Consider the following 19,698-nt stretch of genomic DNA (forward strand, 5'->3'; position numbering starts at 1 on the left):
CTCCAAGGACTGCCCTGTGTGGAAACAGGAGGTTGCCGTGCAGGAGTACAAGGCAAGAAACGGATGTACCTTTAGCCAGGCGAAACCGGCTGTACTGGCCCTACCCAAGGGCCAATTCGGCTTGACAAAGACCTACGCCCAGGCTGTTGCTAAGAAAGGAAGATCCATAGCCACACAGACGGACACATTGACCCCACCACCCCCTCCTCCTCCTCCTCCAACTCAGAAGAAAACACCGCCAAAGAACACACCTCTGAAGAAACAAGAAAGCCCTGTTGTCATGCTAAAGAACAGGTTCTCTGTGCTCGCTGATGAGAGCATGGAGACTGAGCAGCATGTCAAAACCAATACTCCGGGAGAACCCGGAGACATCATGTCTGACACAGGTTCTCCTCAGAGAACCCAGCCAGACACCCCAACCTCTACCGAGTTAGAGGTTGACCAACTCCCTAAGGGGAGAAATCAAAGCGGAGAGGATGCCCGAGGTGAGAGAGGAGGAAATAACCTCCGCTCTAACCAGAGGGATCTCCCCTCTCCAGAGAGAAAGACTTCCCCCAAAAGGGGGTTGTCCTCCTCTCCATCCAAACCCAAGAATAAAAATACCAAGGTCACTGGAATAAAGGGAAACCCCTCCGTGGGCCTCCCAAGGCCAAATATCTCCAAGTAGGTCATCTAGAATAAGCCATGGATTCCAGAATTGTACAGTGGAATTGTAGAGGCCTCAAGGCCAATTACGAGGAAATGCAGCTACTGATGGACTCTGAGACTCCTGTAGCTGTCTGCTTACAGGAAACATTTCTGAAAGATTGCATCAGCTTCCGAAGCTACCGTGCTTACAGCAAGAATGTTGAGGATGCAGAGAGAGCATCAGGTGGAGTCTGTATCCTTGTGAAGGATAGCATCCCCCATGAGAGGGTAGAACTACAGACCACACTACAGTCCGTAGCAGCTAGAATAACCCTTCACAAGGTTATCACTTGCTGCAGCCTGTATCTACCACCAGGCGCTCCATTAAACCGAACAGACATGGAGGACCTATTGAAACAACTCCCCCGGCCTTATTTAATCCTTGGGGATTTCAATGCCCATAACACCATGTGGGGATCCAACAATACCGACACAAGAGGTCGTATGCTGGAGGATATCTTCCTCCAACATGATTTATGCATACTTAATGATGCATCACCGACCTACTTGCACCCAGAAACTGGATCACTCACATGCATTGACCTCAACGTATGCGTCCCTGGACTTCTGGACGACTTTAAATGGTCAGTAAGCAATGATCTACGAGAAAGTGATCACTTCCCAATCATCATTACTAACAATCTCCCCTCATTGGGACGACCTCAGCGGTGGAAACTGAATAAGGCCGATTGGGAACAATTCCAAAAAAAGATGCTCCGAGGATATCACAGAAAATATCCTCGATGAACAGAACCCAGCTGATACCTTTGCTAGCAAGCTACTAAGTATAGCCAGGAAAGTTGTACCCCTAACCTCTGCAAATCCAAAACGGCCTAGCAAACCATGGTTTGATACAGCTTGCAAAAGTGCTATTGGCGATAGGAAAAAACGACTGGCTGCATTTATAAAGAATCCTTCCCAGGAAAACCTAAAGCTATTCAGGATAGCTAGAGCAAAGGCTAGACAAACCATACGGTCAGCCAAAAGGAATTCCTGGAGAAGTTTTGTCGGCAGTCTGGATGCCAAAACTTCTGCTAGAGCGGTTTGGAAGGCAGTAAGGCGAATCAAAGGGAAAGAATCAAATGCAATAGGGCATTTGAAAAACCAAGGACGAACTGTCACGTCCCCCAGAGAAATAGCTGACTGCCTTGCATCCTCAATAGCAGAAAAATCATCCACTGCACACTACACGCCAGAGTTCCAAAAAGTCAAAACCAGGGTGGAAAGACATCCCATTGATTTCAGGTCAGAGAACAAAGAAGACTACAACAAACCGTTCTCGCTTGAGGAACTGAGGGAATCGCTGGACAAGTCACATGACACAACGCCTGGAGAAGACAAAATCCATTACCAGTTCCTCAAGCACCTTCCCGAACCCTCATTGGCAGTCCTGCTAGGGGTCTATAACTGTGTGTGGCAAACAGGCGCTTTCCCAAACAGCTGGAGGAAAGCCACAGTTATACCGATACCTAAACCGGGAAGAGACGGCTCTGACCCAGCTAACTATCGACCAATAGCACTAACAAGCTGCATCTGCAAAACCATGGAAAGAATGATTAACAGTAGGCTGGTCTGGTACCTGGAAAGGAATAAAGTGATCTCAAACTACCAGTGCGGATTCCGGCAGGGGCGGACAACAACTGACCACCTGGTAAGGCTGGAAGCTTATATTAGAAATGCATTACTCAGAAGAGAACATCTAGTAGCTGTATTCTTCGATATAGAAAAGGCCTATGACACAACCTGGAAACATGGCATTCTACGTGACCTGGCGCTTATGGGGCTTAAGGGACACCTCCCCCGTTTTGTGGAGGAATTCCTGAAAGATCGAAAATTTCAGGTTCGAGTGGGCAACTCCGCTTCTGACACTCATGACCAGGAAATGGGTGTACCCCAGGGCAGCATTCTGTCAGTCACCCTGTTCAACATTAAAATAAATAGCATCATAAATGCGCTGTCCCCTGGCATAGAGTGCTCTTTGTATGTTGATGACTTTGTCATTCTCACTTATGGGAAAAACATGAACACCTTAGAAAGAAAATTACAGTTATGTTTAAACAAAATTCAGGGTTAGGCAAACTATAATGGTTTCAAACTCTCAGACTCCAAAACAGTTAGTATGCATTTTTGTAATCTAAGGAGACTCCACCCAGACCCTGAACTATTTATACACAAAAAGAAGATCCCTGTCGTGAAAACTACAAAATTTTTAGGCCTCACCTTAGATTCCAAATTTAATTTTCTCCCCCACATTAAGGAACTTAAGAAGAAATGCCAAAAGTCATTAATTAAACATACTAAGAGTACTCAGCCATACGGACTGGGGAGCTGACAGAGATACCTTGCTGCTGCTCTATCGGAGTCTAATTCGATCCAAGCTAGACTACGGATCCATAATATATGGAGCAGCAAGGAAGTCGTACCTAAAAATACTGGAACCAATACAAAATGCTGCCCTGCGTCTCTGTCTCGGCGCGTTTCGTACATCACCTATCCCAAGTCTCCATGTGGAGGCGGGAGAACTCCCCATGGATATAAGAATGAAAAAGCTTGCAATGCAGTATATAGTCAAGCTAAAATCCAACCCCACGAACCCTGCTTTTGACTCCATATTTAACCCCACAGAGGTAGAATTATACAATCGAAGGCCTAACGTCATACAGCCGTTGGGCCTTCGAATGAGAGAACCCATCCAAAATTTAACCCCACCCATTGACCAAATCTCTAAAATAGAAACCCCTCAGAACCCTCCTTGGCTAATGAATAAACCCAAATTAAATTTATCCCTCCTCAATTTCAAAAAAGAAAATACAGACCCAAGCATACTACAAGTCCACTTTAGGGAACTGCAGGAGAGCTACGGAGATTGTGGCACCATCTACACAGACAGATCCAAAATGGAGGGAAAGGTCGCGTGTGCCTGCTCCTTTCGGAACAAAACAATCTTCCGTAGACTCCCCGATGGCTGCTCCATCTTTACGGCCGAATTGCACGCAATATTGCTTGCACTTATGGCCGTAAAAGCATCAGAAAGGAGGAAATGTATAATCTGCTCCGACTCCAAATCTGCATTGCAAGCTTTGGGGCGGATGAAGACTGACATCCCATTGGTACATAAGAGCCTGAAGCTGTTGGACCAAATAACAGCCGACCGTAGGGATGTCACCTTCATCTGGGTCCCCTCCCATGTTGGAATTTAGGGAAACGAAGCCGCAGACAGAGAAGCAAAGAGCCCTAAATCATGCGGTGTCAGGAACCCAAATTCCCTACTCGGACCTGAGACAAAGTATTGCCTCTGAAACCTATCGAGAGTGGCAGAACCGATGGGAGGCTGAGACTCACAGTAAACTCAGGCATATTGTGGCGGATGTCAGGTGGCGGCCCACATCTAAGGGTCTGACAAGGCGTGGTAGCACGACCATGTCCAGACTTAGGATTGGCCACACCTACATCACGCACTCTTTTGTACTGAAGAAAGAGGAGCCCCCACTTTGTGAGTACTGTGACTCTCGCCTCACCGTGGAACATATCCTCGTTGATTGCCCCAGATACCAGGATGTCAGGGCGAAATATTTTAGAGTCACTAATTTAAATACACTATTTGATAATGTCGACCCTGGGAAGGTACTGTGCTTTATTCGGGAAGTGGGGCTATCTACGAAGATCTGATTTATGAATTTGTGAACATGCACTATTTACATTAGATTTTTACCAAATATTTAAATTTGTACTACCCTTACTATTTTAACTGTGAATAGACCTTGATTTTAATGATATGACTGTATAGAATCTGGCCCTGTTGTTTAGAGAGAGAGTAGTCCTTAAAGGACTGCAGGCACGACATGGCCTAAATTGTGCCGATGTGCCTCAAATCAAAAAATCAAAAAAAAAAACAAAAAACTAGCAGTCAATCTTAAACACTATAAAGTTTATGCTCTATAACAAGCGCAAACCACACGACCAGGCAGCCACTCTGTGAGACTATTCTCTTGGAGTCTATTTCGTTACATTGCTAGAAAAGTAGAACATATTCGTAACCTTACGACAGCTCTTCACGAAAAAAACCCGCATGCTCAATTAAAACTTGGTATTTTATTTTCGGTATTTTACACAAGGCCACAGACTATATAGAACGCATGAGTAGAAATATCTCTCAAATTTCGTATTTTTAAAGCATTTGTTTTCCTTAAGTCTTCTTATTTTGAATATAGGGTTAGGGTTACGTCATTACCACTTCCTTTTAGACGCGGGTCTAAATAAAAAACAAAACCAATCCGAATAGCATTAATAAGATAGATCTAGAGTCTGTTTTTCTTTTCAAGAGAGATCAAATAATGGTACTTTGTGTAACACTTTAAAAACAACAACAACAACAACAAACAACAACCCCAAGTCCCAATAGCATTAAAAAAGTTGAATTTGTATGTATTGTCCTAGCGCTACATTCAAAAGAAGGGAGATAAACGATTACAGCTAATAAAACCAAATTGATATTTCTTTTGATTTAGCGAACAAAATACATGTTGATAGGGGTAACGTCAATGTGCCACTCCAATGAGGCCTTCGGAGAATGCATTGATTTCTCTAGGCCTGAAACTCATTGTATGAACAAATGTATTCGGTGTCTAAAGATTAAAGGTTGCAAAAAATAAAATAAATAAATAAAGTTAAAAAGAAAGGGGGGGGGGAGGTCACGGTCGACATTATAATGCAGATTAAATTGAGGAGCCGAAGAAAAGTCCTAGTAGTGCGTGAATGTGTCGGGGGGGGGCATATAATGGAGCGAGTGTTTCCAAACCAAGTCAAAAGTCTAGGTCGGAGAAATTACGATGCAAACTGGGGGTTGCAGAGAGTGAAAGGAGAGAAAGAGAGAGAAAGACAGACAGACAGGGACAGAGACAGACAGAAAAGGAAATAGAGAGCGGGTCATACATTTTCAGTTCAACAGATACACTAATTCATGGGTCTGTTAGGTTGATCGATAAAATCTGGCCCGTTTATTACAATAAAAAAAAAAAGAAAAGAATGGGTGTGTTCCGGCCATTAATGATCACTATAAATCCTGGGAACAAATCAACAGGCCGAGCCGGTGTGTACTGCTGCTACTGATATAGATTAAAACTGTTATCAAAGTTTGACATGTTTTTTTTAAAAGTAGTTTACTCCAAAAAGGTAAAAAAACAAACAAACAAACAAAAAAAAAAACCTCCTGTGATTACATAGACGTGAGGAAATTAGGAGGGGGCGGGAGGGTGTGGATAGGGTGTGCAGATTTCCCCCCTCCTAACAAGAAGCCTCTCCAGAGCTAATTGCCCTTCACTAAACGTATATCGCCCGTTTTCCCATCTACACAGTCTGTAGTTACTAAGACGTTTAGATTACTAGGACGTCTAGATTACTAGGACATCAGTGCGGTCTGTTGCTCCCGTTCTAATATTTAAAAAATGTCTGTAGAGATTTATGGGTGTCAGTGACCCTGGCTGGATTTATAAATGTTTGTTGGTCTCTTAGATGCGGTGGCTTGTAAAGGGATGTAATCAAGTTTAAAATACAAGTTATTAACAAGCAAGGGCATTAATAGACCATTCATTGTGATTCATCTTTTATAATCCTTTTTTAAAAAGTTATGTAACACTCCCCCCCCCCACTATATAAATAAAGGGCAAGGTTGTGACCTTGGGTGTGTGTTCCGGTACTGTGCTTTGTTGTGTAATTTTATTTTATTGGAATAAGTTGTGTCAGGGTTCTATTTTTGCTATGCTTTGAATTGGCTCATTAGAGGTTACTTAAATAAGAACAATTATTACTTTAAGTAACACTTACAGTAATCATACTGAAAGAGAATAATACTTTAATATCCAATAATAATAATAATCCATGAAATATAAATACAAAATCTTCAGTCCAGGAAGCGATGTACAACCTTCGTGGACCTGGGACACTAACTAACACATTCTCTCGCACATTCAACGAAGGCTAAATCATTCAGTTCATAACACATGCAAGACTATTCACAATCATAACCTGGGATCAAGGGGAGATCACTATCATACCAAAATATCAAAGTAACATATTCACTCTCGCCATACCTCCCCCCCCCCCTGACAGTTGTAAAATGTAGGAGACATCCTGCCAAGAGGAACCTTGTAGAAAATCTTCAACTCAGAGACTGTAAAAAAAAAATATACTTCAAAACTATAAGAGATTGCTTACCCTCTCAGTCACCCTCAGACACTTGTAATGATCGGGCCTCCGTTTCGAATGAGTCTATGTTTCAACTCATGCCCAAGTTCAAGTCTAAGCCAATGTATATTAAGTCAATCTTAAAAATTACATACGTTTCTAGAAGACAAAAGTTAATCACGTCATTTCCAAATGTTAATCTCGTCGCTCATGTTTATTAGAGACAAACAATGATTAGCCATTCATCTGCTTGATTGATTCAGGCAAACAGTTACGTGCTCTAATAGCACTAGGAAAGAAGGAGCACTTGTCCAAATGGGTATTATTTTACATTCAAATATTACACAGTATAAAATACAATGAACAATATTAACCAACACGTTTACCATTTATCTGTGATGTAAGTAACATACTCAATGAATGAGATAAGTGAAACACAAACAGGAAGAATTCTGAACATGGATTCAGTTTCCTGGCCAAATGTAACTCTTCACTTGATCCGGGGACTAGAGTGTAACAAAAAAATGTATTTTTGGAAATCCACTGAAGCCACGGAGGGTCATATTGTAGAATCACTGGTGTCCATCACTGGGTGTCCATCACTGGGTGTCCATCACTGGTGTCCATCACTGTATGTCCATTCTTATTGCTAGAGTCTCTGCGCTCAGCTCTACGAAGCTGACAAACTAGCACTTCCACTAGAAGCTGTAGCAATGAGCGAATAGATCTAAGACACTACCAATGTCCCTGTCCTAATTGAGCCAAACAAGAATTGTAGGGATTCGTGACCCAAGATAGGAAGATGTCAGGAATACCCAATTAGCGTCAGGCTGTATTAGAGATATCAGTGTTACATATCACTGTCTCCTATCTGGCACAGTGGTAAGCTACACCGAATGGATTCTAAATCCAGCTTTTCCATTTTACTTTGAGTTAAAATAGAACCCGTTCATTTGTTTGCTCTCTGTTATATTTACAGTTCTTCCCATCTGGTCATGTATTCTCTCATCTTTTTTTAAAGATTCAGATAAAAAGAAACCAACTATTTTTAGAGTGTTCTTAATATAGTAAATATCGTATGACGTTATAAATGGTTTTATTTTTAAATGACTCAAAGATATTTTATTTTTTACAATTGTTTAAAATATTAATTCTGTTGAATTTGTATTTATTTATTCGTTTTATAATAGTTGTAAGCAGGGGCGGATTTAGACTTCCTACTCCCCTAAGCCTTTTGAGATCAATGAACCCCCCTTATAATGAACATGTCTATTGTTCTGACTTCTTTCTTCAAAAAGATGGAACGTTTCTCTGGAAGTGGGGCTCCTCAGCTTTACCTCGTGTTGCTTAGGAGTCATTTCAGCACTGATTGTAACAGCGAAATAGAGGAATAAATCTTGGGAAATACTACAAGGTATAATCAATCTCCACCCTGGGACGAAAGCCCTCTTCCTACTATAAGGGACCATATTGAAAACATAAAAAGAAAATCTGATTACAGACCAACAGAGCTCAAGGAAATAGTGAACTGTTTTCTACATACCAATTACCCTAGCAATCAGTGGATCAGAGTTTACACGGATGGCTCATCCCATAAAGCCACCACAGATGGAGGAAAACTAGAAAAATCCTTTGCAACTGGAGAGCTCTCTGACAGTCACAGAGCAGAAAGGGAAGCACTAGCACTAGCTGCTACCATGCTAGCAAATCATCCAAGTTCCCCTCACAGTCATATTGTCTTTCTAACAGACGCAAAAACAACCCTCCAAAGCTTGCAAAACTCTGATTCCCCTTATATTAAAAACCTCAGAACAGCACTTACAAAGCTCAACCACAACAGCAAAAAAACTGTTATTCAATGGATACCAGCTCACATACAACTAGCAGGAAATGAGAAGGCTGACACACTCGCCAAGAGTGGGAGAACAAACTCACAAGTAAACTCTGCACTCTATCCAGAAGAAATGAAGAAATTAATTGTAGATAAAATAAATGAGAAATGGACGAGCTCCCATCCAAATCACAAGAAAGATGATGCTTACTATAAGCTATCCCGACAAGACCAACGTCTAATCTTTCGACTCAGGACCGGACACAACAGAATGCGATAACACATGTTCCGGAAGCTCAAAATTGGAACCAGTGAAATCTGCCCATGTGGAGTATCACCAGAAAATGCCGACCACGTCCTCCAAAACTGCTCTCTCTACCAAGAGGCCCGTATAAGACATTGGCCCTAAATCACCCCAATAGAAAGAAAACTATATGGAGAGCTCCCTGATTTGGAAACCACTGCGCAGTTCATCTCATGTATTGGTCTAGTCATATGAACACTCCAACATAACAATGAGAACGATGAAGAAGAAGAAGAACTACAAGGTATCTAGGAGAAAAATAAGTCTCGGAGAAAATAATTGTCCTTCAAGATGTCTAGGACTATTTTTGTTACCTTTATTATTAGTTAAATCATGTTGTAAGTTGGGCTGTTGGTTCTTCGGCATTTATCTGCACTATTACTGGTAATGAATGTATTTGTTTGATACCAACAAGGGAAATTGATCCTTCAGCATTTACAGATACAGTTAAATATGTGGGGTTTCGTCCCCCTCGATAATTGTACACGTTATTTCTCTCGCACCCGTTCTCGGATCAAGTTGAAACCTTAACAAATTATTTATTGTATCTAACAAAACATGAATCAATTTAAAAAATCACCAATTAATAAATTAATTATTGGTAATTCATTATTTTGTTTGATATCGAATATGGGAAATGACGTCTACATTAATGAGAGATAAAGTTGTAAGGCTAAGTTCTTTCCTTTCGATAACCTTTTTTTTAAATTAAAAAAAAAATTCCTTTTTAGCGGCCCCTGAAAGGGGAAAAGCCGCTATTAGTTTTGTGTGGAATGTCTGTCCGTCAATCCGTCCGTCCCGTTTAGATCTCGTTAACTAGAAAAGATAGTAAAATCCGACTTATAATATTTTAGTTCTGATGCAACGGCTCCTTTTTTTTTATTTTTTCTGAAAGCGAAAAATCTAACTTTTTAAATCACTAATGTAAGCTGTTTTCATGAAAATACACCACTTTTAAAACTATTCACTATTTATAGTAACAAGTACTGTTGTCTATTTAGTAAGAGACGTGACTATTTACCATATTTTAAACACATTTATGCAAATGGTTTTAGATTTTTGTCAAAATTTTTTTTTTATAAATCGTATTGCTAAGTTATGTAAGTTCTGTCATACTAACGTCATACCAACTCAAACACAATTATCCTCTGATGATATATCAATAATTCTTTTATTCCACTGACAGACACATCAACCCATTCTTCCTCTATATACACAGCAACCACTCGTCCTCTGCTGACACCTCAACCACTCGTCCTCTACTGACACCGCAACCACTCATACTCTACTGACACCGCAACCACTCGTCCTCTACTGACACTTCAACCAATTGTCCTGTCCTAAAACTTCAACCACTCGTCCTCTGCTAAAACTTCAACCACTTGTCCTCTACTGACACGTCAACCACTTGTCCTCTATTGACACATCAACCACTCGTCCTCTACTGACACGTCAACCACTCGTCCTCTATTGACACGTCAACCACTCGTCCTCTATTGACACGTCATTCACTCGTCCTCTACTTACACATCAACCACTCGTCCTCTACTGACACATCAACCACTCGTCCTCTACTGACACATCAACCACTTGTCCTCTATTGACGCGTCAACCACTCGTCCTCTACTGACACGTCAACCACTCGTCCTCTATTGACACGTCAACCACTCGTCCTCTACTGACACGTCAACCACTAGTCCTCTATTGACACGTCAACCACTCGTCCTCTATTGACACATCAACCACTCGTTCTCTAATGACACATCAACCACTCGTCCTCTATTGACACATCAACCACTCGTCCTCTACTGACACATCAACCACTTGTCCTCTACTGACACATCAACCACTCGTCATCTACTAACACATCAACCACTCGTCCTCTACTTACACGTCAACCACTCATCCTCTACTAACACATCAACCACTCGTCCTCTACTGACACGTCAACCACTCGTCCTCTATTGACACATCAACCACTCGTCCTGTACTGACACATCAACCATTTGTCCTCTACTGACACATCAACCACTCGTCCTCTATTGACACGTCAACCACTCGTCCTCTACTGACACGTCAACCACTCGTCCTCTACTGACACGTCAACCTCTGTTCCTCCATGAAACGTTGTTGCTAGTAAGTTCATTCAAATACAAATGTCTAAAGAAGGCTTCATTGAAATGCTAAATACTCGTAGTTCTCTATGCACCAACAATCCCGCATACAAATCCTTCATTGAGTTGGGGAGTTAAAAAAAAAAGGAAAGAGAGAGAGAGAGAGAGAGAGAGAGAGAGAGACTATTGATCAATGCTTGGATGTAGTGTGCATCTCTGTTCAGTTAGCACTCACATTTTATACTGGATTGTCTACACAATGGATTGGACACTTTAAACACTGGGGACATAGTTCAACACTTCACTTTTTGTTTGACTTCTATAAACGAAAGAATGACCTGGCTGCTCGTTAGTGGATGATGTCAGCAAATTGAACCTGATGACCACTAAACAGTTGATTGTTTGAGTCAGTGGTTCCCCACAATCGTCATCCACTTCTGTACACTTCTCAGACACTTTCCAATTTCCAACACTCATTATTAGACATAGCCTCACATTTGTCTTACATTTCCAACTATTGTCATACACATTCACAGTTTCTCACACATGTAACACACTTCCCCACACTTGTCACACACTTCCCCACGCTTGTCACACACTTCTCCACACTTGTCACACACTGCCTCACACTTGTCACACACTTCCTCACTCTTGTCACACACTTCTTACACTTCTCACACACTTCCCCACAGTTGTCACAAACTTTCTCACATTTCTCACACACTCCCCACAGTTGTCACACACTTCCCCACACTTGTCACACACTTCCCCACACTTGTCACAAACTTCTCAGCACTTGTCACACACTTCCTAACACTTTTACACACTTCCCCACAGTTGTCATAAACTTCCCCACAGTTGTCACACACTTCCCCACAGTAGTCATAAACTTCCCTACAGTTGTCACACACTTCCCCACAGTTGTCATAAACTTCCCCACTTTTGTCACACACTTCCCCACAGTTGTCACACACTTCCCCACATTTATCACACACTTCCCCACACTTGTCACAAACTTCTCCACACTTCTCACACACTTCCTAACACTTCTCACACACTTCCCCACAGTTGTCATAAACTTCCCCACATTTGTCACACACTTCCCCACACTTGTCATAAACTCCCCCACTCTTGTCATACATTTTCCCTCACTTGTCTTACGACCTCTTACTTGTCCTATAGATTTTATATTTCATTTTACTTGTAAGAAAAACTTTGTGAAAACAATGTTTAAATAAATACTTTTTTAATTTTATGTAAGACCATTTATGTAAGAGAGAGAGAGAGAGAGAAACTGTGAGACCCCCTGAATGTGGGGGCCAGTTCACTACTGTACTAATCGTTGTTAACGTCCTCCCTTGTTGGGCTTCTTGCGTGTTGAGTGATCCGACTGATTTAAAAACACAGTTCACTGTTTGGAAGTAAGTGCAGAGACAGAGATGCTGAGGGATGGGGGAGCGGGGGGTGTCATGTCTGGCAACGGCAGGACCCTGAGCGTTTTCCAAGTCTTTAGAATCACACATTTTTGTGTAATGTTAGACAGGGCGTCCCAACATTTGGGACTATCACCCTTGTCTTCTTGACAGATTCACACATATGTGTTACAATAGAAATAGTGTTTAGTGTCTCATTCTGAAAAATTATTTTGTTGTTATTTAGATTGGAGGCGCGGTGGCTGAGCGGTAATGCGGGCAGGGGTACCGGGTTCAAATTTAGATGAAGACTGGCATTTTTAATTTCGTGATATTTAGGTGCCTCTTAGTCCCACCAGCTCTAATGGGTACCTAACACTTGTTGGGGAAAAGTAAAGGCGGTTGGTCGTTATGCTGGCCTCATGACACCCTCGTTGACCGTGGGCCACAGAAACAGATAACCTTTACATCATCTGCCCTATAGATCGAATGGTATGAGAGGGGAACTTTAGATTTAGATTGGAGTTTTTCATGACATATTGTAAGTGTTTTATTGTTGAAATCTCCACTCTTTTCTGTACGCTTCTTGTATTGCTTGTAAGGGTAAATGGTGCAGCGGGGCTGTGATTGGTTTTACATTCTCGCTTGTTTGTCATTGCTTTGCACTCCATCACTGATATTGTTTTTCGATCTGAAAAAAAAAACAAAAAACAAGGTTACAAAAAACAGCGTGTGTGGAAACACAAACTCAAAATCGGCCCCCGAAGTGGTCCACCCAGGCAGGTTAAAAGGCAGGTTTAAATATTTTCAGAAAGAACATCAGAATGAAATTCTATCAAAGACAAAGGACAGAGAAGAATGGAGAAGAAAGTTGACAGATCTTGTGTGGTGCCCCAGCGGTCAAGCAGAACAAAGAATAGATGAAAGAGAATGTGAAGTTAGATGTGAACCTGACCTAACTGATGTCTTATAATGATTATCTATTTGATCTAATTGTTTTGTAAAGAGTCAATTTATTATTCAAAGCCTCAAGAAAAAAAAGAAAAACATTTCAGTAAAAAAAACAAAAACAAGGTTACAAAGACAGTTTGTGTGGAAACACAAACTTAAAATCGGCCCCCGAAGTGGTCCACCCAGGCAGGCTTCAATATTTTCAGAAAGAACATCCGAATGAAATTATATCAGAGACAAATGAGAGATAATAATGGAGAAAGAAGGTTAACAGATCTTGTGTAGTGCCCCAACGGTCCAGCAGATCAAAGGATAGGTGAATGCAAAGTTAGATGTGAACCTGGCCTAACTAGTTCCCCTTTCAGACCTTGTGGTCTATAGGGCAGATGATGTAAAGTTCATCTGTTTTTGTGGCCTACGGTTAACGAGAGTGTCATGTAGCCAGCACAACGACCAACCGGCTTTACTTTTCCCCAACTAATGTCAGGTACCCATTAGAGCTGGATGGACTCAGAGGCGCCCAAAGATTCCAAAGTTAAAAATCCCAATCTTCACCAGGATTCGAACCCGGGATCCCCGGTTCGGAAGCCAAGCGCTTTACCGCTCTTCTACCGCGCCTCTTCTGGCCTAACTGAAGTCTTATAATTGATGTAATTGTTTTGAAAAGGCTCAATCTCTTATTCATTTTTTTTAAATAGGAAACCTCAGAATTTGCGCTATTCAATTTTAGCTTTATCATCATAGGAATCCTTGGGCCTTAGGCCTCTTTTTTTTGCCTCTTTTTTGGGCTGTATATGCCTCTTTTATGGGCCCTCCTGCCTCTTTTGTGGGCTTTTTTTTGTTTTTTTTCCTAAAATGTGTTTACCTACGTTAGTGACCTCACTTTTTCTCTGATGGATTGGTACCATGATATTTGTGTGTTTATGGACTAGGACTGTAAATGTAAAATGTACTAGGAAAAGTGAACAGATCTTTGCTTTGTCTGTATAACATGATAATAAGCCAACACATTTGTTTTATAAAGAAAGTGTGGCTATTTTAAAAACAAAAAAAAAACAAAAACAAAACAGGAACATATAAACGCTTTATGAAACATTAAAAATAAAGATACAAGAAAATAAATCGGTGGTAAAGCTAGCTACAATGTTTCTCACATTTTAAGCAGAGAAATGAAGCCAAAGTCAGGTGCTTAAACATTTGTAAACATTAAAGAATAAACCTCGAATATCATATTAATTAATGTAAGTACTAGATCCACAGCTTTCAAATTAAACAGTTAGAGGTCAATTTCATTCCGTTTTTGTACCTCTCCGGTGATATGGCTCGCGACATGAATGTAGAAAATTAAAGTGGCCCGCAGAACGAATTAGGTTGGGCATCGTTGATTGAAATTAAACCTGAAACTTGAATGACATGACTCTGGAATTACCGGAACTACGAACGTGCGTTTGTATGCAGCTGAGTCGCGAGGGTCGGTCTCATCCGGAGCGGTTAGTTCATGATGTCCTCTTCCTATTCATTCATTAACCTCAAACTTAAATTAATGCAGGGAGATGATTACATAAATTAGATGTAAGATTTATTAATTACACGAGCGTCGATTTCATTTCATCACACTACACAATTACACCATATTCACTATATTCAAAGAGTCAATGGGCTGCTATATTGGTCATCACTTCGTCAATAGGTCATTAATTTATCTGATAATAATATATTATTGTATATAATAATATATTGTATAATATTAACTTCATCCAGTGAATCCCCCCCTCCCCCCAAATAATTTTCCTAAATATTTTCTTTTCATAGCAATGTATACTTCTTATCTCCTCTTGTTCTTTCATTTCGTTCACTTCATTACAGAGAGGATTTGTCCAAGGATGGATACAAGATGGCTTCCCCGCCAACAAACTGGTTCTAGCAGTGCCAGCATTTGGCAGAAGCTTCACTTTGACATCTCAGCCTGTAGGAAGTGGAATAGGTCAGGCGGTGTCCGGGGGCGGCACAGCAGGGGCCATGTCCAATGAGTCGGGCTTGTTAGACTACGGTGAGGTAAGCTGGGTTGCATGTGTGTTTATGTGAGCAGGGGGGTTTAGGAACGAACAAAGTTTTGGATTATGATTTATACACATCGCAAGAAACTGAAAATATTTACAATAATAATAAACACATACGCTACAGCGTCAAGACACCAAAATAATATAATGAAAAATACAATTTAATGAGGGAAAGATAGATAGATGGAGAGAGAGAGAGAGAGAGAGAATCTTTTAGAGTAAGAGACACTTCGCCTGGAAAATTGAAAGTGAGAAAGTGATAAAGAAGTAAAATAAAAACAAATATTGTTTTTAAAACAAAGATATAAAATATATTGAGAGAAACTGTATCAATTATTTTGAATCAAATATTAATTTCTAATAGATTTAGACTAACAATAATAAATTTGTGCGATTGGAAATATCTTGATCAATTTTGTATTTGTTGAGCGCAATTTTCATGTTTGAAGCATTCTCTGTGAGCTGATGATCCAATCACTTTTGTGGATCACTTGTGAGGTGGAGGAAAGGGGGGGGTATCATGGAGAAGGTTTCCGTGCTGCCTTTGCAAAAGCAAAAAAAAAAAAAAGTTGCTTGAGTCTGAATTCGAACTCGTGGTTTGAGCATCCATGATGGAAGGCTGACACTCTAGCCACTGTGCTTTTTGTATATACTTATCTGTTGTTACTTTCAAACTTGCAGCCAACAACTCAATTCTCTACTCAAGGCTTATCTCCACTTAGCTTTTTACTGTCTCTGTATAAAACAAATTAGATAAATTACGATAAATTAATAAAATAATTAATCACTATTTCGATTGATTCATGTGTTTTTATCGACAAGGAATAATTGTGGACAGTTTCAACTTCATTTTTGAATGGGAAGGGGGAGAAATAACGAGTACAAAATTCCACCCAGACAGACAGACAGACGGAGTGAGTTAAAATAAGCGTGGTAAAAACAACGTACTTGCATTGAGATAACAAAATGTATAACACTAATGTAGTGAACTTATAAAATAGTACAGGAAGACATGTCTTGATGCTAGACTTTATTGAACAAGAATGACAAAACAGTTCATAATAACACAGTACACACACACAAGCTGACCTGGACACCATGACATTTTGACACACTAGAACAGATCCGTTCACAACACACAACAAGAAACATACATACCCAACAACTAGTTACCATCTCACAGATCGTAGGATCTCTTAATAGTTAAAGGCACTTCAACAGCAGTTCTGATCAAACTTAAATCTTCGAACCATTGATAATTGATTCTTCTGATATCTAAGCAAGTAAATATCTCATCTAATCTTGATTTCTTGATCGCCTATTTATTATACTCGTAAACAGAGTCATTTAATAAACAATTATTTGTCAAACAATTTCTCGCTCTACATTTCAGAAACGTAAGTTCATTAACTTTTTTACTTGTTTTGAAGAGCTGGTCTCTCTTGACACTGTATTACCCAATGAAACTACTTCCGGGCACATCTGAAGAGCTCTTTGTTTCAATTGTTAAAGTACTAAACGTTTGCCACAAAATTTCTCGCTTTACCTTTCTGAGAATAAAAGCTTTTAACCTTGTTACTTGTTTTGAGAGGCTGATCTATTTATTGTTGTCTCTATTCACTCTATTACCCATTAAAATAGATGATGTTTTTTAAGTGGCTGTCGTGGAAGACTTTTGAGCGTATGTCATATGTAGTTGGGGACAGTATTGGCCAGGGAATCATTGACTTAACACAGCTCCGGAGTGGGCTTGTTATAGAGCAGGATTAGACCGGGGTTCAACTTAAGTCTAAGACAACAGGGACCTGAATCTCTTGAACCATGTCAAAGTATTTATAGATTTGTCAGCTTTGGTGTGAAAGTAGTATGTGTGTGTGTGTGTGACATCTGGCCTGATTTGGTCAAGAGAATTCCGAAGTGAAAATTCTATTTTAGCGACGCAGTGATAGAGACGATACTAGAAACAAACCAATTCTCTACTAATCCACTGAAAGCTCTTTTTCAGTGGACGAAACAGAAATTAGAATTGTTTTTTTTTTGGGGGGGAGGGGGTAGGGGGTTGACATTTACATGCTAAGAAGCTTATGTTGTGCTGGACACATTATATCCTCGTGAGCCGTTGTCTGAAAAAGAAGTCTTATTGCTCATCACCTCTCTCACATATTAGATTGTACATTACATCGCAATAGAGTTGCGTATTAGCACAAAGTGCCAAATGAATCTTGTTTAACGAAAGCTTTTTGTTTATTGACTAAGTTTTCTTTGAACGCCAACATCGTTTATTTCTTTATAATTATTGTTTACATTTTAAATTGACAGTCGAGCAGTACAAAACTAATTCCTTTTTTTTTTCTATGGTGGTACGTCAAACGGAGGAAAATTCCTCGCCTCTGTGTAGGTCCACGCCTCTGTCTCTGCCGGTAAACTTAAGAACGTTAGACTAAGCCAATGATTTGTTCATTATGTTTGTCGACTGAAGCCAACAACCTGTCAATATTCATGCAAACTTAAGTCTGTGAAATGTTACCGAGAATGTCAAGGTCAGTTCTAAGACTATTGTTTCTGAGGTCTTTGTTTCTGAGGTCTTTGTTTCTGAGGTCTTTGTTTCTGTACTGCCAACTACTCTTCAGTTAGTAACTTCATCGCACTTTAGGTCACTTATATAGTTACTTAGAGAGTATCGTGTCAAGATTTGATATACTGATGAAAGAATTATCCTGGCCTTTCGGTCACATAAATGTCGACTTACTAGGTTTTCCTTTCTTGTTTACGGAATATCAGATGTCTACAATCCAGTTCATTAAGAGACAAAAAAAAATATAAACAAATTGATCAATAAAATAAAATATCACATAACTAAACTCTAACAGAGGCGACACACTGAGTGTTAAGGCTAAGGCGCTTGGCTTCCGAACCGTAGGTCCCGGGTTCGAATCCTGGTGAAGACTGGGCTTTTTACTTTGGGGATCTTTAGGGCGCTTTTGAGTCCATCCAGCTCTAATGGGTATCTGACATTAGGTGGTAAAAAGTAAAGGCGGTTGGTCGTTGTGCTGGCCATGTGACACCCTCGGTAACCGTGGGCAACAGAAACAGATGACCTTTACATCATCTGCCATATAGATCGCAAGGTCTGAAAGGGGAACTTTTTAAAGTGTTTATTATTTATTTTATTTACTTTCAATATTGTATATTTTAACTCGGCTTAAACTATATCTTTGAAGTCCAGGTGTGCATGGTAACTTGTATATCACTCCAGATTGTGTCCCGTCTCAAGACGAAACCAAAGTCAGTGACTTACCCAGGGCTCATCCATGATCTTCTTCGTTTGCCTATCACTGTCGACTTAGTCACTGCACTGAGAGTGTTTCGGAAACAATTAAACACAATAATAATGTTATAATAGATAAAGACCTGCTATTATAAGAGTGAATTCAACCGCTCAAGAAGCTTATTAATTATTGTATGTTAGTATATTAAGTTCCCCCATATAGAGCCTCATGTAGTCTGCCCAATCATAGTGTGTTTCCATAGCGGTGTGCACGACACAAGTGTGGGACTATTAAAATGTATTTCGCAGCTATAGCGAACGAATGTATATACAAACGCTTTAGAAACACAAAATTTGAAGGTTAATTTGATTAAAATATTACTTTATTTTGTATGTTCATGCGTTAAAGTATAAAGAAGAATCTTAGAATTAGATCTAGAGTTAGATTTAGATCTAGAGTTAGATGTAGGCTTCGATATATTTTCTTTCTGCGCATGCGTGGAGTCTTCGATCTGCGCATGCGTGACCTTTCTGTCTTCACTAATGAAAGAAGCTCGCGATAAATGTTTATAAAATATGTCAGGATGTCTAAATTCGCAGATAAAAGAACTAATTGATGTCAAAATGCTTTCGATTCCGAAAATTTAGGATGACTGTAGTACTTGACAGGACCGCCCAGTTGTAACATCAATATTTCGCCACATCTGATGCGGTAAAGCCTCCGTTGTTTCAGTTTTGTTTTATCTTCTGCGCCAGCCTTCAGCATGGGCTGTTCTTTGGGTCTCAAATGTGTGTCTAGCGATCTTCTGAAGAGCTCTCCAGCTGCTGTCAGATGCTATTCTCTATGCCCGTGAGGGCAAAATGGCGCCTGAGATTATCTTAATAGTG

The 19,698-nt window shown here is 40.2% G+C and overlaps 1 protein-coding gene across 1 annotated transcript in view; it reads left to right on the forward strand.

The window, feature by feature from the left end:
* Positions 1-19,698, forward strand: part of LOC106079747 (chitotriosidase-1-like) — a 174,250-nt gene that overhangs the window by 52,380 nt on the left and 102,172 nt on the right. The window contains exon 7 of the mRNA XM_056020174.1: positions 15,349-15,537. Within this exon, the coding sequence (XP_055876149.1) occupies positions 15,349-15,537 (189 nt within the window). The remainder of the gene's footprint in view (positions 1-15,348; positions 15,538-19,698) is intronic.

This window comes from Biomphalaria glabrata, chromosome 2, assembly GCF_947242115.1.
Source record: "Biomphalaria glabrata chromosome 2, xgBioGlab47.1, whole genome shotgun sequence".
Classification (NCBI taxonomy): domain Eukaryota; kingdom Metazoa; phylum Mollusca; class Gastropoda; family Planorbidae; genus Biomphalaria; species Biomphalaria glabrata.